Raw genomic sequence first — 24,621 nt, 5'->3', positions numbered from 1 at the left:
TTCTTAACTTTTTTTGTGTCTTAGATACTTTTGATAATTTGATAATATTATAATAATTGTATTAGTAATAATAATAATGATGATGAAAGCTAGCCTTAATATAATACTACCTACTATGACCCAGGCCCTGTGCTAAGTGCTTTATAAATATTATTTTATTTGATCCTCAAAACAGTCCTGGGAGGTAGATATCTTATTATGCCCATTTTACCATTGAAGAAATGGAGATAAAGAGTTTAAGTGACTTGCCCAAGGTCATATAGCCAGAAAATGTCTAAGACTAGATATGAACTCTAGTCTTCCTGACTCCCAGCCCAGCACCATAAAACTTATGGACTCTTTCTCAAAGTAATATATTTAAAACATTTTTAAATAAAAATAAGTATTGCTTCTAAGTCAGAAGAGTGGTAAAGGCTAGGCAATTGGGATTAAGTAACTTACCCAGGGTCACATAGCTAGGAAATGTCTGAGACTACAGACTAATATTTTTAAATGCATAAAATAAAATTGACTTATCCTAGTTATGGTTTAGCCCAGATTTTGGAAAGAGTGTGAGGTAAATGAGAGCTGGGTGGATAATGGATAGAAATACCTGCATTTTTGTCCATTTAGTCTATATGATTGTTACCTCCATTTTATAGATTGGATGACTCAGGCTTTAGGACATTCAGAAACTTCCTTAAAATCATGTAGGCATTACGGACATATCTAGGGGCTCTTGCCTTTTTCTTGACCCCAGAATCACAGTGACTTCTAATAAATGTGTGTTTGAAACCATCAAGAAGCCAGAAAGGGATTTGAACATCAGGATTAACTGATGACATTTTTCTTCTGGTGGCTTAAATGGCAAACTGGAATCAGATGACTGCTGTTGACGCGACTTGCCGTGAGAAAACGCCAATCTACCCTTTTTTACATACCAGTGAGAGTTTTATAAGTTACTCTGAAAAACCAAAGTCCAAGAGACATCTGATGGAAAACATGTTCTTATGACTATTAAATGTATTCTCTCCAAGGAGAGAACCAGCTTCTTGTTGATCTCTCCTTCCCTTACTGCCCATTTGGTATGCTTACTAGTCCAGACTGATTTTCATATGGTAATGTTCATAGCGTGTCTCCTCAGAACAGCAATCAGGAGCCTGTGTAGGTGACTGGGGAGGACATGAGAAAGGTTGTTGATCTCTTGACTTGTAAAGACATTCTGTCAAGCAAGCGTAGCTTCACAGCAGTTGAGATTCTAGTGTGTAAACAGAGACTGCTTAATTACACAGGTCATGTCAATTAGTGTGACCTTAGCATTTTCAAGAAATTAATCACTTTCAGCAGAGCCATGTACTGTTCATACTTTAATGTAGTATGGAATTCAAGCCTTGTAGAAAATCCATTAGAATCAGTACTTTAAAAAAATTCCAATGGATATTTTCTTTTGAACTCCCTAGTCTGTGGTCAGAGTAGCAAACTTACTTAAATAAAGCTCTGGGGCTCCTGAGATACAGGTTTCATTCAGTACTCATGGAGGATGGGCGTAGAGAAAGATGACGAGAAGTAGAGGAGAGGCAGATGGGGTTGGTTAGGGAGCAACCAAACTGGTGCCAAGTAAAAATTCACTCTGATTCCAATAAGCAGCTTTCTTCACTTTGACACTAAAAAGATGTTATGTCAAAGGACTAAGTTAAAATTATGTCTGGGGTCTAGTCCTAACGTGATAAAAGCCAGATAATTCAGAGTTAAAATTTAGATCTTTATCAAGAGCCTTCCTTATTGGGTCTAAGGAGTCCTGGGACAAGCTGACCTTTAGTACTAGGCTCTGTCTTTACTTGGTGAATGCTAAGCAAAGTATTCATTCTCAAACTTTTTCTCAAGATCAGGAAAATTGTTGGTTCTAGAATTGTGATTTCATGAGTATAGGGAATTCTCAATGAGGTTTCTTCCTCTACAGATGCTGTCCTGAAATTTAAATGTAAGGAGAGGGGCAGTTAGGTGGCATCATGGATAGAGTACAGGGTCTGAATTCAGGAAGATTCATCAAACTCTAAATATTTATGTGATTCTTGGCAAGTCACTTAACCCTATTTGCCTTAAAAAAATGCAAGTTTCCCTGACCCTGAGACTGCCTGTCTATGACATCCTGTGACTATACATGCCTGTGTATATATAAATGCTTATTTATATATACATACATATATGTGTTTGTGTGTGTTATTCCTGTAAATAATATCCATATATACTTACATGTTTGTATATATGATGAATGATTTAATTTTCTCTTTCTATCATCACTTTTACTTTAATTATCTCTACTCTTATTCCTTAACTTTAACAAAATTAGAATATCAAAGGTGCCTCTAGAATTAGTGGAAAAAAATTTTTAATGAATGATGTGAATTAAGAATAATTGATGTTCTTTATTTAGTAGACCCATACTCTCAAACTGTTTGTTATTATATTCTTAAAATACATATTTGACCTTTGCCTTTAATTCTGCATTTAGCCTCACTTTGTTTTGTATAGTCAATATTTCCATTTCTATTTCTTCTCTTCCCTTTCCCCTGCTACTCCTGCCACATGAACTTTTTCCCCTATCCTTTTGAATGGAATTATGTTGTTTTGACAAATAGCACATCTAGCAATTACATTCTATACCGACAGAATGCAGCGAGCAGGAGCCCCGATCAACCTACTCATAGAAAATAACACTAAGTTACATCACACTGATTAATTATACTGAAAGCAGCCCTAATGATAGTCTCAGAATGCAGGATTAATTCACATAACATGGTAAATACAAAAGGTGGATTTTCAACCTGATATATTAAGCCATTATGGCTTATCGAGTAAATACACGTCTTGGCATGAGCCTTATGCTATGCCCAGGGAGAAAGGCATCACAGAGAAGGAAACCTTATGAGGTGTTTGATAAGTGGCTGCTCTGCATTCAGAGCAGGTACTTTTCTTTATTAAATATTGTCATCACTGTAGAAAATGTAAAATAAATAAAGCAAGCATTTGAGTGTTTTTGGTTAGATCAATGTTTCCTAACTGTTTTTAATCCATGAAATACTCACAGTGGCTAGATTCTTTGGGAGTGATTGGATTGGGGTTGGGGGGAGGGAAGAGGATGGATGGGAGAACAACAAGGAGCTGTGGTGCAAAGAATTCTGCAACCAGACTGGGTTCCTACTCTAACTCTCCTCTCATTGTTGTTCAGTCATTTCAACTGTGTTTGACTCTTTATGACCCCATTTGGGGTTTTCTTGTCAAAGATACTGGAGGGGTTTGCCATTTTCTTTTCCAGTTCATTTTACAGATGAGGAAACTAAAGCAAGCAGGGTTAGGTGACTTGCCTAGGGTCCCACAGGGTAGTAAGTGTCTGAGGTTAAGACTTAAACTCAAGAAAATGAGTCTTCCTGACCTAAGGTCTGGTGCTTTATCTACTACTGATTCTCCCCTAGCCCACTAGAATGTCAATTCCTTTAAGGTAGGCAGTGTGTTTTTGCCTTTCTTTTGTATCCCAGTGCTTAGCCTGGTGCCTGATACTTAGTATAGTTCTCAAAAATATTTGTTGACTGACTGAATTTCTATCTCATGTTGAGTATGTCAGGTAAAGTCAATGAACCATAGTTTTTCATCTTTAAGATGAATTTTTAATTAAATATCTCACTTCACTTTAAAAAAATCTTCATTCTACAAGAGGTAGAATTTCCCCACCCTCTTTATTTGTTCTCAGTCATAGGAAGACCCATATTCCTCTCCATCCCTGTCCATAGCACTAACCTGACAATAAGAGCCTTTTCTCTCTTTTTTCTCTATCATGGTTTCCTTCTGATGTAGAGTTGACAAAGGGAAATCAAGATGTCCTGATATAGCAAAGGCACTGCTGAGATATCACAAAAAGTGCTTGGGAAAGAGATTGGAATTGTTTGAAGTCCAAGTTCTTGGTTCAGAAAAAGTCTTTGGAGAGTTCTGATATCACTTCAAGAAGTTTAAATTGATATACCACAGTTACCTGAGCAATTAGACAAACACTACTATGACCCAAATCACCTTTTAAAATATATTTTCTAGGGAGAGGGTATTTTAGCCCAAATTATTAAATCATTCATCTATTTATAGTAACCTACTTATCAATACAATTAACACTGCTTCTTACCCATTAATTCTACCTACTTCTACCAAAATAATTAGTGCTTTCTTCCCCCTGCTCCAGCCTCCTGGATTAGTTCTGTCTTGAATTGTTTTTGCCTCTTCACTTGGGAATGAGCCTTACTTGTAAAAAAACATTGCTATCATCATTTTACAGGTTCAGTGAGTATCTTAGCCCATGCCAATTAGGTTTTGGAAAGGAACAAAGTATATGAGAATTCATTGTAAACACGGGGGGATTTTTTACTATCAGGGTAGACATATCCTAAAATTTCCCAATATGTAAAGATCCATTATTGTTTGAAAGTAGGATGAGCTAAGGGAAACCATACTTTAGTCTAGCATAATGAAAAATAAGTGACTTAGGAAGTAGAATGTCAGGAAAGATAATAATAATAACCACCATTATTTACTATATACCTGGCACTGTGCTAACTGCTTTACAATTATTGGCTTTTTTGATCCTTACAACAACCTGGGGAGGTAGTGCTGTTATTATTTCCATTTTATAAATGAGGAAACTAAGGCAAAGAGATTATGTGACTTGCCCAAGGTTACACAGCAAATAAATGTCTGAAGGCATATTTGAATTTAGGCTTTTCTGAATTCCACACCTGACACTCTACCCTTGGCATCACCTAGCCACCACGTTTGGGATGTGATTGTCAGTATATGTGTGTGAGGATGGGAGAAGGAAAGTAGCAGAGGGAAATGGGCTGAGGTTCATCCACAATCTTCTTAAAATCACTTTGTTCCAAGTTAGTGCTATTATTCTTTTTCCTGTATGAGTTCTAAATCCATGCACAAATTTAAAAAATTAAAACTCAAAGGGAGCAAACCATATGAAAAGTTGACTTCAGCGCCAAATTTTTCCATTCAAACAAAATTCACAACTGAACTCTATATTAGAAATCCCCTTATATTTATTGACATTTTTTCCCTTGGCTCACTCAAAATTGAATAGCCAAAATTGTTGAATTTTTGTTTATTTTGGGAGGAGAAATTTTAAAAAGGTCATGTATTATTTGAGGTAGTATTTATATAATTGAACTATTATCTAATATCTGTTACCCCCAGCTTGCAATTGTTATGGGAATGCGGAAAGACATAGAATTTTGTTAGCCCTTTGGAACATCTCTGTCATAATGTCTACCTCAGCATTAAGAAGCCAACTTGCGTTAATGCGATCCTGCCATACTGGTGTTTGAATTTAGCCACTTGTGTCTGCTTGCAAATGTGCACATGAGGTAGAAGTTATGCTTCATGGACCCTGGATAATGTAGTGAGGACATACAAGGTCCCCTGAGAGAGAAGCTGAGAAATGACAAAGAGGACAAGGATGAATAGACCTAAAACCACTGAGTGACCAGCAACCAAATCCTCACCACACTGCAGTGAACAGGTGGCATGGCTAATAAACCAAACTTCACTTGGGATCATGGCTCTGTGTGTGTATACACACGTGTGTGTGTGTGTGTGTGTGTGTGTATGTGTCTATGTGTCCATCCATTGTGGTAGTGCTGATGCTGGTGGGGACTGTCAAGTGGAGAGCTGAGATTTGGGAAAGACCAAAGGGATTTCCTGAAAATTCTATTTTAAAGCAATAAACTCCTATTACATTTAAGCCTGGCAAAATAACATAAGATAAATGAATATTGTTAACAAAAACTATAGAAATTATCCACGGGTAAAAAAAAAGCAGAATTCAGGAGACAGCTGGTTGGCTCAGGGGATCAGAGAACCAGATCTAGAGATGGGCATCCTGGGCTCAAATATGGCCCTAGACACTTCCTACCTGTGTGACCCAGGGCAAGATACTTAACCCTTCTTGCCTAACCCTTATTCTTTTGCCTCAGAGCCACACACAGAGAATTGATTCTAAGCTGGAAGGTTAGGGTTTACATATATTGAACTGAGCTTAGTTAGGATACCCCAGAATATGAGTGATCATTTGTGAGACCTCCACATCTTCAGGAGACATTACTTTCCATTTTTTTGCTAGATAAGGATCTAATATCCTATATCTGATTCCCCTCCCCCCCAAATTCTGAATTTCTGGAATATGAGCTCTTTGTTACCTATGAGGAGATGGTTGTATATCTTTTTTGTCACATAGATCTAGCGAAGGGTAAAACTAACATAATTCCAAACCACAGCTATGTGCCAAGGAGGTCTCCAAAGTCCGCAGCTAATTTACCATTTCCCCCTTTCCTAGTCCCAAACATCATCTGGGAGGTTAGGAGGACGGAGACATGGCATGGAGGCTGGCAGGCAAGGGTGTAATTCTGAATGTTCATCAGAATGCAGATTTTAATGGATTGCAGTTAAAACAAAATGAAGCCCCAAGGTGTTTAATTCAGATAAAGAAAGTGATGTCCCTAAACAAATATATTCCCACCAAGCATTCTTGGATTCAAATTTTAATTCGGGAATAATATTAACTGAAATTTAGGTAGAGTTTTTTGGTTTACAAAGTGTGGACACTATCTCATTTGATCTCCACAACAGTGCAAGGATGATTAATCAATCCCATTTGCAGATGAAGAAACTGATGTTTAAGCCAAGTGGCTCTCTCCAGGTCACTCACCTCATAAGGCTCAAGGAGCTCACTCACTCACTCACCAGCAAGAAGGTTGGGGCTGGGGCTGCTAACCATCCAGCAGAGTTGGAGCTCTTCTCTTCTTCATGTTTCTGACCCCAGCCCTAGAGCTCTGTCCATCACCTCCCTTAGCTGCCTAAGAAATGAATTGGCAGAACTGATTTCAAAGCCTTTTTTCTAAAAATCTTATTCCAGATAGCCTCAATCTTAAAATTATCTCTCATCATTTCGACTGTTTGTTGCTTCTTTTCCTACTTCAAATCCTTCTAACAAAGTGAGAGTTAGGCACTTTGGGGAGGTTGAGTTCCCGCTCAAATTTGTTTTCTATATATGCCTATCTGAGATTAAAGCTCTGTTTTGTTGACAGAATTGGAAGAGCTGAAGTTTTGGCTGGCCTGGCTTATTCCTTTGCTTACAGGAATATGTCAGCACTTCATTAATCTTGCATTAAATCACTAGACTGTTTCTCAAGAATGGTTTGATATGTATTCTGCATGTCCCAGTTTGATCTGCATTTTGTAATTTGGTCACAAAAATATGTTTTAAGTTATATTTTTAAATTTGAACGAGAAAGTGGATTTGATTTAATTCAGCAAGACTTTGTTGAATTTTGTATTATTATATAGTAATAAAGAACTATTCTAAATGAAAAATTGGGCAGCTAGGGGTCACAGTAGAAAAAGTGCTGTGCCTGGAGTTAGGGAGACATCTTCAAATCTGGACATTTACTAGCTGGGTGACTCTGGGCAAGTTACTTAACCTTGTTTGCCTCAGTTTCCTCATCTGTCAAATGAGCTGGAGAAGGAAATGGTAAACACTCCAGTATCTCTGCCAAGAAAACCCCAAATGTCACGAAGAGTCGAACTGGACTGAAAGGATTGAACAACAGCCTCTAAATATCTTATTTACAAGATGGGGAGATTGAAGTAATCTGTGAAGTGTCTTGTCTGGGGTTACACAATTGGTAAGTGGCAGAACTGGGAGTATAGGACAGGCTGAGTTCTTTCTATTTAGCCTTGTTGCCTCTAAATAAAGACGTAAGAATTTTCAGTTATGGTTAGATTCTATAGAAAGACTAAACTGATTTTTTAAGGACACTGAGAGTGGAGGGAGGAGAGAGAAGAGAGAAAAGACCCTAGAGACACTGGTATTCAGGCAAACATTGTTCTCTTGATCAGCTGAAAGAAAATGGACAGTGAGGTTTGTTCTTGTTGCTACTCCTGGTGCTCAGCCTTTATGTCGAATATAAAACTTTGATGCCAGTGGGGCCTCTTTAAAATACATTGAATATTTTAAGAATTAAGCCCATGGCACTTGTGTCTTACAGGTGCACAGTAAAGTGTGTGTGTGTGTGTATGTGTGTGTGTGTGTGTGTGTGTGTGTGTGTGTTTAAGTAAGACACAGAGTGTAACCACTTTCTCTATTTCCTGACACTGGAAACAGAGACAGTTTGGGATTCCTTTTATAGTTTCTTCAACTAACGACTCCAATGACCACTTAATTGTGGTCTTTGAAAGACACAGATAGATGTGTTATATAATTTTAAATGTCCCAAGGAGTCTCCTTTCTGACTAAAAGGAAGAGATGAATTTCAATTTCTTCAAACAATGCAGGTTCTGCAACAATATTTCTGGTCTCTTTTTTCTTCTTTTAAAAAAACTGGAAAATTCTATGCTATTTTAAATTTAATATGTAAATGAAAAGGCCTTCAAGAAAGCTTGCTCTGCCTGAAGTCTAGTTAACCAGTCATAAATGGAGTGATAAATTGCTTTGGAACTTGCCTGTTATGCTTACTATCATTTAGCCTTCCTCCCTCTCATGAATGACTTTAGCTGGGATTTGGGGTTTTATAAATGACTAAGCAGAAAAGCCTAGCTCCCTGGAAGAGCTCTGAATCATTCCCCTAGCATTTTAATATCATAGATTACAACAAAAATGCAAACATTCCATGGTGGTATTGGGAGCAGTTCTCTTATGTGATGGAAAGCATTCTCTTGGCTATCTTCTCTCGAGTGAAAATGTTTTGGCCTGACAGATTTGGACCAGATCTGGGGGAAGGGGGTGCAAGAGGGTCTTTTGGTGGGTTGACATTCCCTAGGACTAGGCCAGGAGCCCAAAGTTTTTTTTTCCCCTTTTGTCCCACTCAAATGATGAAACTAGAGTCTCCAAAGGTCCTCAGCGTGCCCCTCCTCCCCCTTGCCTTCCTTGGCCAACATGGAGAGGTGGCTTCCTCCCAGAGCTGGCGCAGTGTTTGCCAATCCTTGTAAAGCATTTCACCTCTTCAGAGGCGAACGCCTCTCAAAACCAAGAACAATTAAAAGCAAGAGCCTTTTGAAACAACTGGGGAATTCAGCAAAATAAATCAGAAATCCTCAGCCTTCGCTCTGGAGGCTTGCCTCATTATGAGAGCAGATCTATTAGCCCCTTTGCCATTGTCTTTCATTTCTCAAGTGAGGTGATTCTAATTAAATTAATCTGCATGTCAATCTATCGGTGATCAATCAAAGAGCCCGAGGTCCCCCTATGCAGCCTTGTGCTTGCGGCTGACAGGGGCTGATAATGGAGGAAGAAATAAACTGTCGAGCAAAGTTAATTAGTCAACATAATAGGTGGATTAAACAGGAGCTGGCTGATTGCTGTTTCACAAGTCGAAGCATGAGGTGGGAGCTGAAACTGCAATTAACAGACAATTATTATATTTGGTTGTAAGAGGTCGCATGAATAAACATATCTCTGCGGGTTTCAGTTTTAATCCCTTTTCCCATTTAATATAAGGAGAAGTGTAGGTCATTCCTGCTCATTGTTTTAGCCCAAGTTCTCGAAGACAACACATGCTTCTTTCTGTGGCCCCTTTGGCAAACGGCTCTGAACAGTGCTGGTGTTCAGTGGGGAGCGTCTGGGTGACGGCCCGGGAGCTGGGCCCATGCCACTGATTTGATGGCCTCCAAAGGAGACAGTCTGCACCAGGATCCGCGTCTAGCTGGGCGTTGGGTTGTTGTTCTGTTGATTTGCTTGTTTTTATGAGGCAGGGCGACCAAAACTGAGGAAGGGAAGGGGGAGAAATATCCCTCAAATACCACCAAAACCTCTTCAGGAAAACACAGACACAAACACTCAGATCCCCCAAACTGCTTTGCATCCTCTCTTCCTCTGCTTATCTTTTACATTTCCCCAGTCTCTTAACCCTCAAGCTTTGGGAGTTAGGGGGGTGGGTGGGAGGAGGTGATGAGGTGAATTAAAATGCAAAGATTTTTATTTTTAAGATCAACTGTGATATCTGCTTCAATGTCTAAACTGAAGGGTAATTTAGGTGAAACACAACCACCCTTGTGTTAAAAAATATGCTAATAAAGATTCTCTTGTTAAAATTATGGTTAACAGTGTACCTTCTGCTGTATAACTATAAACTGTGCAATTTTACTTAAAACTGCATCAAAAGCTTTCCATGCCAAAGACCCACTCATCAATAGCGTCTCTTGTTAGACTTGTACGGCATAAGCACCAGTTATTATGGGAAATAGCTATGCAATTTTCTTCAGCTCCCAGCTGTTATTTATTTAACTTGAGTTTATTACCCTCTATGCTTTTATATTAAAATGTTCATTCATTTCCTTCTTGTGTCTCTAGGTCGTGGTGTCTACGACAGTCAATGTGGATGGCCATGTCCTGGCTGTCTCAGATAACATGTTCGTACACAATAACTCCAAGCATGGGCGGAGGGCTCGGAGACTTGACCCCTCGGAAGGTACGCCCTCTTATCTGGAACATGGTAGGCAAATCATTTTCATTGGTTGGCATTACTACTTTAAATGTGAATTTATTTGGTTTCTTTCCTTTGCCCCTTTCCCATTTCTCTTCCAGCTTCCCCATCCCTCCCCCAACCTTTCAAATTTCAAATTGTCCGTCTGTCAAAATTGACATTCTGGGTTTCTTCCCACCCCCTTCAGAACATAATGGCTTAGTAATTAAAGATAGAAAAAAAATTTGGTCCCATTTTCAATGCTTAATTTTGATGGCCCTCCCAAACTGGAAAAGATTGACATGTCTATCTATAGGTCTTGGGGGTAAATTATTAGATAATAATATTTGTCTTGGGCACCCCAGCTTATCGGTGATGATTTTCACAGGGTAAGCAGAAACCAGATAAAATTTGTCTCAAGGAAAGTGAATGCCACAGAAATTCTGAGCTAGATGGCTACATAACTGAATTCAGATGATATATATAAATAATAAACTTTTCCTTTGTCCATTTATTCATTCATTCATTCATTCATTCCACAACTATTCATTGTGCACCTATGATGTGTAAGGCCTTGTGTTGGGTGTTCATTTCTCCTCAAACAAAATTTGTAACCCCTTACTTTGGCTTCACTTTTCTGTTTGCTTCGTCAGCAGTGTTATTTGAAAACAAATTTCCATCTCATTTCCTGAGGCTTCCATGGGCATGAGCTGTCCTGATGCTATAATTCACAAGGTAGAAAATTCCCTTTGCTGCCAGCATCCCAATTTAATAAACAAACCACTATCATAATTTTTACCCGATTTTTTCCCACCCGTAAGGAATGTACAATCTGTACCTTTTATTAATTAGCCAGATGTAGCGCTCTTAGGAGAAATACTTCACTACATCCAGTTTTACAGTCTTCTTAGAGTAAACTATCACCTTTCAAAAGCTGTTTTTTTATGGTTTCATTAGGGCTAAGATAGATAGATATTACTTTTTCCAGGAGGCTATTTGGAACACCTGCTTGTGATTGCATTTCTATTTCCATTCCTGTACTTAAGATTATTCTGATCCTCACATTATAGTAATGTTGCCTTTTTTTTTAATACCCCTAGAGTCACTTAAGGCACTATATATGTGGAATTGTTTAGGCAGGGCAAGGAGGGAAAACATGGGAAAATACCTAGTAACTCTCTTCATGCCCCATGACTTGTAAACCTAAGTGTTTTGGGGTTTTTTGTCCTGTGGCTAGTTCTTTCAGTTGGCCAGAGTGCCATGATGAAGACCAAGGTCAAGCATGTTGGCCAGATGCTTCTGAACATTAAAGTTTTCTCCCCCTTTTCTAGCCAGTTTTTTTGGCAAGACGTGCAAAGGAGTATAGCTGAGAATGTCTGAACAGATGATTGTAGTCAATTCTCACTATTGGAAAGCAACTCAAAGTTCTTACGCTACTGATGGTGACTTTATAACACCATCTTTTTGTATGAATAAATTGTATTGACATTTTTTGGGGAAGGATAAATGACTTTAGGGAAGTCTTTTGATTGCTCTGGCTCTACTTGTCAATCCATAAAGTGGTCATGTTGCTATTAGCATCTTACTAAAGAAAGTGCTATTTAGTTACCCATGGCACATTTCATTGAACAAACATCTATGGAGCATTTATTATATGCAAAGCTGGTAGTTAGGCTTTATAAGTTTAGATAAAACTATTTTTCCTCCCTTTGTAGAGCTTACAATCTAATGAAGACTATGTTCCATTCTCTGATAAGTCTAACACACAACATTATATAAGTGAATTAAAAATAAAATGTTGTATAAGGTTCAAGGGGAATGAACTGATGAATCAATAAACAAAACATTTATTAAATGTTTATTATGTTCTAAGCACTGTGCTAAATCATGGGGATAATAATACATTAAAATAAAAGCAAAAGATCCCCTGCCCTCAAGAGCTTCTATTTGAATACATAAAGGGGGAAAGGGAGGTGGGTGGTGTTTCCTGCCACCATGAATCAGTATAATGGGAGAGGTAGCATTTTTCCTGGTTACCTAGACTCAGTCTTTCAGCTAATGAGCTTTTCTCTCCTTGCAGTTTAAGATTTCTCTTCTGCAAAATAAGGATCTACATGGTCCGGTCCATTTTGCTGATGACAAAAAACTTTACTTCTTTTACTCTGTGCTGTCTGAATCACCCAACCACACACAGCCACCCACTCATTTAGACATTTCAAGCTGAAACATAAATATCTGCTCAGTAAAGGGTGAATATTGAATTACCATCCAAGAGATGTGTGGGAGTGGATTGGGTGCTTACTGCATGAGGCTTTGGGGGCATTCTAATATTCTCCCTTACTATAACTTTTTTCCTTTAAAATATCATTTTATACTACATTCTCCAAAGAATACAGGTGTCAGATAGTAAATCTGAAGAGGATTTTCACCTTACGATGCTTTCAGGAGCCTTCTTTTGCCATTTTTTTAAACCATCTTATTCACAGGTAGCTGAATTATTTTTGAGCTATTCCACACATCTCTATTTATATCCTGCTTGTCAGACAGTAGAAGGAAAGTTCCCTTCATGGCTCATCTTTCCACATATAAGTAGAAACAGTGATCATGGTTTGCATTCACACATAGCACTCCCTGTGTGACCTAAGGCCTCAGAAATGTAATGCTCAAATAAATACTCTTATATTTCAAGCATCTCAAGCATCGTAGTTGAAAAAGGAAAATTTGTTTTGTAAATTCATGCGAGGGGAAAAAATATACCTGAGCAAGCTGTAGCTCATGATAATTACTGTTTATTTTCATTCATAAATACTTCCCAAGTTTAATGTTTATGGTAAACCACAAATAAACTAGTAATGTATGATTATTATTCTATAGAAGCATATCCAGTATGGACAGGAGGCATTTAAATTACTAAGTTGTTGTCTAAGTTCTTGGGTTGCTTGAAATTTAGTTAATTAAGAAAATACTTTTGGCTAAGACAGTACAGACTTAGGACTTAAGAGAGACAGTGGTTTAAAGGCTTGAGTTCAGGACTGGGAATCAGGAAGATTTGGGTTCTCAGGTCACTTCAGACATTTCCTGGATAGGTTACTTAACCTTTTCCTATCCCAATTTACTTTCCTATAAAATGAAAAGATTGGACTTCATGGCTTCTGAGGTCCCTTTAGAATCTAAACCTATAATCTTATGCTCCTATGAAAGACTAGTTTCACTAGAGGATATAATTCTATAAATCTCTTAGTTCAATGTAGTGGAAAGTGCAGTTCTTGGACCCTGAAGACCCAAGTTATGGTCCTAGTTTTGCCATTTAGTAGCTCTACACCTTAGTCAAGTCACTTAACCTCTATAAATCTTAGTTTCTCAATTTTTAAAATGTGAGGATGCTAGCTAGATTCAGAGCAAAACAAGGGTGGCATGACTTGTGTACTAACCACTGACCTTAGCACCTAGATAGGAAGATGAATTAGTTAAAATAGAAATTATCAATTGGTGCCTCCATACCAAGTGAAGTTCATGGTAACCTTGCTTCCTCCCCTGGAAGTAGAACTTCACTAGAAACATTCAGAGGTCTCTGAAGAAAAACCCAACTTCTTGTTTCAGAAACATTTTGTAGGGTTTGCCTCAGGCGCCAATATTGCTAGTTATGGCTCTGGTTAGACTATGTGTTGTTCCAGGTGCCTTCCAACTCTGAAATCCTCTTAAGGTGAAGGGATTTTAAACTTGAGGTTCTAGTCTTATCTGCACCCATCTTCCCTCCACCTCCCACCTAGCAGTGTTTGAAGAAAGCTGCTACTTTTTTGTTGTGTATTATTATTGTTATTATTAGTATTAATCATCTTTTTTTTCTCCCTATTTTCCAGTCATGTTTACTTGAATTTAAGGAGAATTGTGGCATGAGTTTCTCTATTTTTTTCCCTTGTGGCAAAATGCAGTGCCCTCAAAAAATGATAGTGCAGAGACCCTGTCAGTTTGCATGCTCTAACACTTTATTATCTAATGATCTAATATGCAACAAGGCAAAGTGCGGGCGCTCATCATCCTGACACAGAATGCCTGAGAGAGGTGACTAAATTACTTTATGTACCATTAGCAAGAGCAGCTACGGTGAACTCACCGGGAGCATTTATGCAAATGTGTGTGAATACACTCAAGTGGCTTTGTCAGGCAGCCGACTGACAAGCAGTTTAAATGCTCATTTTTTTTTAAAAGGGCCAGTTTTGTGTGTTTGCGTATGTGTGTATGTGTGTGTGTGTGTGTGTATGCTTCTCCCTCCCCTTTTTCATTCTTGGTGAATGGAGCATTTGGCATTTTGATGGAGGCTTTGGGGTAGGAGTGATGGGCTTCATAGAACTGGACAGGTCACGTGGAACAATATGTATGAGTGGTTACTAAAACTTTTCCACCTAGGGTTCATAGATCCTAGATTCCAAACTTGAAGACACCTCAAAGATCATCTATCTGATTCAGTCCTGTCATTTCATAGACCCATCTTTCAGAGTGGCCAAAGTGATTTGTCTTAAGCACAAATCTAATCATGTTATCCCTACTATAACAAAAACCCAGAACTCCAGTGGATCTCAGTTACCTCTAGTATAAAATTTAAGTTCCATTCTTTGGCTTTTAAAGTTCTTATAACTTGACTTCCTCTGTCTCTCCAGCCTCATTTTACATTATTCCCTTTTCCATATTCTGGGATTTTAACCAAACCTTCTTTTTCTTTCTCACATGTATCACTCCGTTCCCAGATTTCTGTGTCATTGCACTAGCCATCTGCCATGCCTAGAGTTAACTCCCTCCTTACTTCTGACTCATAGAATCTCCATTTCTCTCCAAGACCCACCATATATATATATATACCCCTTCTGCAAAAAAACAACTGTCAGTGTTCTCTCTCCTTAACTATCTTGTATTTTACATCATTATATTTGTTTTTTATGTACTTATGTATATTCCTGTTGGCTTGATCAATTGGACATAGGTCTCTTGAGGATAAGGATTACTTTTTGTTGTTTTTTTTTCCTTTTGTCTTTGTATTTCTCAATGGCTAGCATAGGTCCTGGCTTACAGTAGGGTACTAATAAATGCTTGTTTGTTGGTTGGTTTGCTTGACTATTTAGTTGTAGATTTTTATAAAACCTGAAGGCTTTAGGGGTTGTGAATTTTGGCTTGAAATTCTGTCTCCTGAGATTCCACTCCAATACCCAAATAAATCTGGCTTCTGGGTGAGAAGGTTAAAGTTTTTAACAACCTTATTAAAAGGAAGAGGCTTGTGGACTTTAAACAATTTATAGAGCAAAATGAATAAGAATATGAATCTTGGAATGAGTTTCCCTACCAAATACATGGAGGATAATATTAAAGAAGTGGAAACGTTAGGGGGAAAATAGGGGATTTGGTCCAACCCCCAAACATTAGTAAAAATAAAGCAGCAATAAAAGAATGATAGTGACTAGAATCCAGTCAAGGCTACTTCTTCATGATTTATAGTTTTGGGGAAAATCTTACATCTTTTACTGCCACCATTGGACACAAACCTTTCAGCTATCATTAACATATTATGGTGTATTTTCTATCCTTAAAGAATATTTAACTTCTTTAATATTCTTGAACAAAGTGCCATGTATATTTATGTAATACCACTATATTTATATTTTACCTCTAGCAAATACTCATGCTTAAATACCACATAAACTGCCTAACCTTGAGGGAAAGTGGTAAGCAAGAAAGGATAAATGAGGACAAAAGTTTATTTTTGCTTTTCCTCCCATTCCCCACCCCGATAGGCTAAATGTGGTTCTGAGGATATACATAGTAAATTCATTTCATACCAAGGAAAGGATATTGGCCTTAGAATTATAGTTATGGGATTTAGAGTTGGAAGGGGCCATCAAATAAATCTTATTCAGCTACCTCAATTCACAGATGAAAAAAACTGAATCTTAGAGAAAAGAAATGACTTGCCTGTGGTCACATAGATAGTACATAAGAAGAACTTGAACTTGGGTTGTTTGACTCTGATTTCAATATTCTTTCTACTCTACCACATCCTTTTTTCTGGGAGATGAGAATTCTAGATCTGACTTCGTTGCTAAGTAGCTATTCCCACCTTTCTGGGCTTTGTTTTCTTCATCTATGCAATGAAGGTACAGTTACCACATCTCTGAAAGTTCCTCCTGGTTTTTAACAGCTCTGTGATCAAGGAGCCCTTGTTGCATTGGACATAGCCAAACACGTCCATGTTGTTGTGCATCTTTGACCAACATGTTAGGTTGTGCTGGAGGCCTTTGGGTAAATTAAGGTTCTAGGGAATAGAGAAATTGACTAGTTTAGAGAGTGGATTATGTGACCGTCAGGTTAGTCAGGCATGTGTCTCCTCTGGCAGCTCTGTAGGTGACATGGGACACAAACAGACTTTGATTAACTCAGGTTCAATTAAATGTGCTCCTGGAGTCATACAAAGGCCCAGGGCAAGATTGTTCTGAGTTGTTATTAACTTGGCCTTTCATTGTTGGGCTTGAGATCATGCAGGTGTTTGCTTTGGCTTGAAGCTGTCTCTCTGATTACTCCTTGGTCTATCAATAACATGTGTATTCAATACTGAAGAAAAGCCAAGGACGATGGAAGTTTCTTTTCTGGGTGGATTCATTTTCATAGAATCAAAAATGTCATGAGACTTCAGAGGCCATCCAGTCTACCCTATATCTGAACAAGAATATCTTCTCCAGTGTCCCTGACTAGTGGTCTTCCACTCAGCTTAAAGGTCTCCAGAGATGTAGGGATCCTGAGGCAATTTTTTTCTGCTTTGGGACAATTCCAATGATTAGGAAGTTTTCCCTTGACTAGAGCTGAAATCTGCTTGCAAACTGATTTAAAATAATTTCCTCATTGGCCTAACTTTCACCTAGAGCTCATATAGTTCAATCCCTTTATCTCGTAGTTGAGGAAACTGAAGAACTCAAGCACCTTCTCCAGTGTCACACAGGAAGTGGAGGATGAAATGTACCTTGCTTGCTTTTCCATATATTGGACTCAAATATTTGTGTGTCCTCAAAAGTGGCTATCAGAAATGTAACCACCCACAACACCATTTTTGTCATCATTCTCTCAGCCAAGGTCTTTTTGTTGGATCAGTAATTATAGAATTATAGAATTTTAGAGCTGGAAGGAAGCTTATAAAGCAGGGACCTAATCTCTTCATTTTATAGCCATGAAAGCTGGTTCTCAGAGTGAAACCATACTTAGCTAGTTTGTGGTAGAACTGGGTCTAAGAGCTATGTCTCACGTTTCTCAATCCAGTGTGTTTTTACTGCACCAAAATGAAAGTATTAGGGGTAAATTCCCTCACCAACTCCTCCACAAACCCACTTTCAGCCCTTCTTCTCCCCCATAAGAAAGACTTACATGTTTGACTGCTAATCCTTTTACCCTTATATGCAGGAATGCAAGGGAGTAGTGGTAGTCAGGTAGGGTCAAATTTCAGGAGCCATGCCATCAGCCCCTAACATTAGTTCTCAGTCCCTTTTTGCATTCCCATTTTCAAAAATGGGGCTTGGACTTATGCCTGCTTGCTGGTCTCTCTGGGAATTATGATGACAAATGAGAAGAATGTCTGTAAAATCACTTGAGCTTCCTGGAAGAAATGCACTCTCCAGATACAAGTGCAGAGAATGAATGGCACCTCTCTTCAAACTTAGATGACAGCCCTTAATTTGACTGGTGTCAGTGCAAAATTACAGTCAGGCCCACTTAGGCAGGAGAGCCATAGTGAAGAGGTCCAGGTTAAGTAGAAAAATATTGGTGTCATCTTTTGGTTACAGTGGGTGGCATATTACATCTTATTAATTGATTTTTCTACTATAAAAAGGAAGACAGAAATGCAAGAATAGAATCCCAGGGTTAAGAATATACAGATATGTCATAAAATATGGTATTGAGGCCTACAATTTCAAACATCAAATCAGGCCTTTGAGGAGTAGGAGAAAGGGAGCAAGTTGCCTTTTTATGAAGCGTAGATGGATATATTCACATATGTACAGACATATACCTCTATCTATGTCTATGATATGATGGTTAACAGGACTAAAAACAGATGCTGATTTTCAGAGGGGTCCTTGAAATACAAATAACAGGGACTTGGGTAGCCAGCATCAGTTCAGTCTTCCAGCTGAAAGATAATACTCAGAAATAACATAATGAGGTGGTCTATATTAGTCTATATTAGCCTGGTTTGCATCTTATCTAAATTAGGGCATTACCAAAAAGAAGGAACAGTACAGTGATATCTAAAGGTGGCATTTTTTATTTTAGTGACATATTGCTCCTTTTCCTCTGAAGCCCACCCAGGGCATTAATGACCATGACAGGGCTCATTGAAAGTTGGTCCACATTAAATCTTGAAAAAAATCCAGCTGGGTATTTATTTCTGGGGTTCAGGAACAAAATGTGTACATGCTTACTGCCTGGCTTTTCTTTTCAAGTGGTACCATTTCCCAAATGGTATATCATATGGCTGAGTGACTTTTTCAAAAAGGAAATATTGATTGCATTTATTTTATAATTCATATATTTCCTTTTCTCTGACACATCATGGTATGGTGAGTAGATTATTAAGTTTAGAGTTAGGAAGATTCTAAGGCTGATGTAATCATAGATCCTTTCTATTTTCCCCCTCTCTTCTTTGTAAGAATTCAAATGGAATAAATAGACTTGTTATTTTCCTTAATTACAATATTGTTCTAACTCATTGTCTTTATGAAAACAGTTCCTTGATAATAGAGACTTTATAGAGTTTTAAGCAATCATAGCAACAATAAAACCTCATGTTTCTCTGTTCCTTTGTGGTTTACAAAGCACCTTGCTCACAGCAACCCTGTTAAGTAGGTAATATATCTCCATTTTATAGAGAAGGATATTGTGGCTTAGACAATGTAAGTGACTTGCTCAAGATCACACAGCAGAACCAGGCTTGATTTAAACCCAAATCTTTTTACTCCAAGTCCAGTTCTTTTTCTATTATTCCATACTGGCCCCTATCTACCTCAAAAGAGAAAATAGATGAGTGTAAGAAGATGATATACATAATAAGATGACATAAGCTAAAGGATCGCTAAGTAATATACAGCAGATTTACTAGAGATCGCAACGGAAATACCATTCTTACTAATGTGGGTTTTTTGGCTATATCGTTTTGGCTCAACTTTTCAGTGAACCTGTTGACTCATAAATCGAGGCAAATTTACAAAATTGTGAGACTTGATAAATGAGTGATCCACAAGAGACTTGTTTTGCAGACTAATTAAGCACATTCATAGGAAGTGATATCTGCCTGGCATTATGGACTGAAAGGGCAAGACTTTTTTTTTTTAAGTACAATTTTCTCTCCCATGTTTAGTTACAAGAGCATAATAATTATGGATGTTTATTTGCATAATTGCCTTCTCAAAACTAGTAGCATCTAACTGCAGCACTTTTTCACAAGTACTAACATCACTTGAGGTTTTAAAAGGCCAAAAAGCCTAGGATTCAGATGATGTGAACATGAAAACAAAGCCTTCTTTGTGTCATTTAGAAATCCCCCTTGGGAAGAGACATTATGGAGCAGTGGTTAGTGGTTTAGTTCAAATCTATTTTTGTTTTGTTTTGTTTGCAAAGTTGCAAATCCAGAATTGCAACTTTCAAAGGGAAAAACAAACAAACTTTGCTCATAAATTACCAAGGAAGTTCTTTAAAGCCCTGGGGCAACTTAGGATAGCTAGTCCATCTGAAATCTGATGTGGAGACTACTAACATGAGAATTCCTTGGGAAACAAAAAAGATCAAATGAGTTATTTTCTGCTTTGTCCTGAAATTGACCCAGAAAGGGAACCTGTTGGTATGTGATTACTACTTCCATAAGACCATAAGGATAAATATACTTCTCCTCTCTATCATGGACTTTGAGAAAAACCAATATAACAATTATCTGCTCCATCTTAGCATTGAATGGCTGAGTAATAATTGCACTTCATATAATGAATTCTACATAATTCAATGTAGGCTACTTTGGGATTTGTAAAACACCACTATTTCTCATGAAGCATGGTGCTTCCATTTATTCCAGGACTGCCCTCTTTACCTCCACAGACCTCTTCGAGGATACCTTAGGAGTTTGACTACCAAAATAAGAGAAAAGGTGGTCATTTCCATTGGTCATATTTTCTCTCCCAAACCTTGGATAGCTCCAAAAGAAGATTTGTTGTACCCCTTGAGGCATGGAACGTTTAAATTAATTATGAATACCAAGTTGTTGCTTTGGGAGATGACAGGTTTTTGTTGTTGTTGTTCTTTTCCCTCTCATTGAGGTCTTTCATTATATCAGTCTGGTTATGAGGAGTTATGTTTTTCAGAATTTTGGAGGAAAGGGTATTACCTCTTCTAAGTCATTATGAAGCCAAGGGGTTAATATGCCCCTCCTCTATTTTGAGCCCTCCTGCCAAATGTGCCAAGACAAATATACTTTTTAAAGTTCCAAACATTTCACTTTATTAAAACTTTAAAATTCTCCAAAACAAAGTAGTCTTAGCACCTATACAGGGTAGGTTTTATTTTTGTTTTAAGTAGTATGTGAATGTCAGGGAGAAAAAATTAGTTTGGAAAGGAATCGACTCCACTAAGGATTTAGGGAAAGAGATAGAATAAGCTAAGGTCCAAACAAGCAACACATTATGATAATATATACAGAACTAGCTGGACACTGAGAAAGGCTGACACTGTATTGTCAAGGGCATGATCGCACATCAATTTCAGAGATAGGAGTTGAGTTCGAATGACAGAAAGAGCAGTAACTCTGTTGAAACTGACGCACAAAAAGAACCAAGCCTAAAGACAGGAAGTCCTGGCAGCTCCGGAAGGGGTGGCTCTCTGTTTTCTCATCTGGCTCTTACCCTTCCTTCTAACCTTAACATCTGTCAGCTATATCCACCTGGTCCCTTGCATGATTAGAGCCCACTGTAGAGCAGCTTGCTGGTGCTAATTTTAACCCCTGATGGCCTGGAATCCCTACCAAGGAAAAAGGGTTAATCAACCTAAAGGAAACCAGCCCCTGCCTCTAGACCACTCCAGTGATCCAACAAAGACCTCCACAGCAGTTAAGAACAGCTAATCACTTGGCTCCCATTCTAGTCAAGACCTCTGCTAGTATAAAGAACACTGCTCTGGGGACTGGGAGTCCTGGTAGCTGGAGATGCACTGGATAGAGTGCTGAGCCTGAAGTCAGTAAGACCTGGGTTTCATTCCAGCCTTAGATACTTACTGGCTTTGTGACCACAAGCAAGTCAGTTGAACCTTCCGTTTGGCTCTGTTTTCAACTCTAAAATGGGGATAAGAATTCAAGAGCAGGGAAGGGGTTAGACCTTTAAGAATTCCATTTTTGGGGCTCTGGGCAGGCTGAATCAGAAAAAGGGAAGGAATACAAGAAAAGGAACCCAAATAGGAGATCATTGAAAGAGAAAGAGGTAGATGAGAGAAAGATTGTGGAGTTGAAGGTAGAATTGACCAGATTTGGCAACTGAGTGGTTAAGGGGTAAAAGAAAGGTAATATTTGAGGAGTTCATAAGATGATGGAAGGATAGTGATGCCCTTTACAGAAACTGGAAACTTAAGAGAAGTGTGTGTGAGAAATTTTTTTTGGCGGGGTGATAATATTTTTTGTTTTAGATATGTTGGATTCAAGATGACCATGGGATGTCCAGGTAGCTATGTTCAGCAGGCAGTTGATAATGTTAGACTGAATTGATAAAGTTGAAGATTTGGGAGTCATTTATGTAGAGAGAATTAAACCAGTGGAAGATGATGAAATATTCTGGGGGATTCAGTGAACTGGAAGCTCAGTAGAAGTACAAAGTATGATGTGACAGCCAAATAAAACTAAAGTAAAGTTAGCTTGCATTAAAAGGTCCTTAATATCCAAGACTAGGAGTTTATAAACTGACTGTATTTTACCCTGACCAGACCACAACTATAGTATTGTGTTCATTATTGGCCAATCCATTTCAAGAATATATTGTGGTGCGGAAGTAGATAGGTGGCTTAGTGGATAAAGAGTCAGGCCTAGAGATGGGAGGTCCTGGGTTCAAATCTAGATTAGACACTTCCTAGCTGTGTGACCCTAGGCAAATTACTGAATTTCCATTGCCTAGCTCTTACTGCTCTTCTGCCTTAGAACCAATACATAGTATTAATTCTAAGATAAAAGGTAAGAGTTTAAAAAAATATGTTGGCAAGAATAATAAAGTCCCTAAAGACCATGATATATATGGAATTACTAAAGTAGCTGCAAATGTTTAGCCTGGAAATAAGATGCTAATCAGCAATTCATTAATTAATTAGGGGGTACTGTGCAGCTTTAAGTTTTAGAAGGTGTAGATGAGGAATTTTAGTTGTCTTTCTTTCTAGAAGGCAAAGTAGGAGGGACAGAAGGAAATTACAAAGAGGAACATTTAGACTTGATATAAAGAAATGTTTCCCAATACTTAGTGCTGTCCCAGAACGGAACAGGCTTTCTCAGGAGGCATTGGAGTCCCTCTCTCTTAAGGTTTTCAAACAAAGGCTGGATGACCACCTGTAAGGTATACTGTAAAGGAGATTCTTGTTCAGGTATGGGTTAGACTGAGTGACCTATGAGGTCCTTCTAGCTCTGGGATTCTATAATTCTGTAACTAGTCCTTTTTGTACTATTGGGTCTGTGTAGACCTTCTCAGTGTTGGACTTCAGAGGCGGGGAGAAATTCTCTGGCTATTTGATCCTGTAACACAATATAGGCATCAAGTGAAACAAATTGACGGCACTTCTCAAAGGAGAATTGAAAAGCCAGATCAGTTCTAAATCCCCAGAGTAAGTTGGTTGGCATGTGGAATGGTATATGGGAAGGTGCTTTTCTGGGTTGAGAGAGAAAATCCTGGTATCACATCACGTTATCAGGTCCCACATCTAAAATGCAGTGTGCCAACTCTGCAACTTGAAATTCTCAGTGGGGAGAAAAGAAACTTTATAGAAATTGGGTGATCATCATCTTTATCAGATGAATATGATGCCATCGGCTTGATTTAGTATCTTAGGGAAATGGGATTTACCTAGAGAGAGGGAGGAAAAAAAAAGTCAGTGATATGGATTTTAGAACTTAAAATCTGAAAACATTGAGGGGGAAAAAGGAATAATAATAAAATTCTCAATGTCACTTTTCTACCAGCTTCAGACATGAAATCTAGTTCTGAAACAAAAGGCTCAGAAACAATATAGTAATTAAAATACTTACTAAACTTATGCTGCCAATCAGTAGTAACAGAGGGGCCACCACAGGAAACCAGAGGGTAACCAGAGGAGGGAGAAAAAGTGAAACATAAAAACAACACTCTCACACCAGGGTACAAATATGAATCTGAATTGACCAAAGAAATACCTGACCACTAAGTATGAAAGTGGAACCCACTTATTAGTATTTTTTACCATATTCCGTTAAGTTGTGAAATTTGTATGTCTGTACATGCACATGTATGTGTACAACTCTGTGAATATGTGTATGTGTGTGAGTTCAGAGGAAGGTGAGATCACCCCCAAGGTGCTGGTATCCCAAAGCTATCTTCACTTACTGACAAATGCCAGAAATGCCAAGGCTAATTGCCCTAATGCAACATTGGGAACTAGATCATCTGAAAATAATAGAGAGGGGCCTTTAATGAATCTTTTTTTCCTCTTTTATTCGATGCATAGGAACAAAACTTGAAGCAATTCAATCCAATGAGATTGTGATATTTAAAAAACAGAGAAATAGTAATACTTTTCTGAGGCTATTGAGAAATATGATAAAAATTAAGGGTGTCAAAAATCAAGGAGATGGACTTTTTTGTTTCTTTTGACATTTTATTATTTCTCTTATTCTTTTAATGTTTCTCTGAAAATCTCAGGCAGAGATAAGTATCTATTTTGTTTGCCAAGAAATTTCTTTTGGTTATAAGATTCATATGAACTTTAGAGATAGAAAGTACCCCAGAGACCACTTTTGGGGGTTAAAAGTTAGTTTTTTAATTCTCAGTAAGTAATATTTGTAGAAAATCTCTCATTCCAAAGAAATGCCCAGAAGGGAAAGTGTCACTGTTTCAGGTTC

At 38.1% G+C, this 24,621-nt stretch overlaps 1 protein-coding gene across 5 annotated transcripts in view; it reads left to right on the top strand.

The window, feature by feature from the left end:
- The window catches only part of EBF1 (EBF transcription factor 1), a 452,008-nt gene that overhangs the window by 296,497 nt on the left and 130,890 nt on the right, over positions 1-24,621 (top strand). For 3 of the 5 annotated variants that reach the window (XM_056811530.1, XM_056811531.1, XM_056811533.1), the window contains one exon: positions 10,370-10,511. In XM_056811530.1, coding sequence (XP_056667508.1) covers positions 10,370-10,511 — 142 coding nt within the window. The remainder of the gene's footprint in view (positions 1-10,369; positions 10,512-24,621) is intronic. The other 2 variants (XM_056811532.1, XM_056811529.1) reach the window with 1 other exon arrangement.

Source organism: Monodelphis domestica, chromosome 1, assembly GCF_027887165.1.
Source record: "Monodelphis domestica isolate mMonDom1 chromosome 1, mMonDom1.pri, whole genome shotgun sequence".
Lineage (NCBI taxonomy): Eukaryota > Metazoa > Chordata > Mammalia > Didelphimorphia > Didelphidae > Monodelphis > Monodelphis domestica.
Note: the sequence above shows the minus strand (reverse complement) of the source record. Positions and strands in the feature narration are given on the sequence as shown.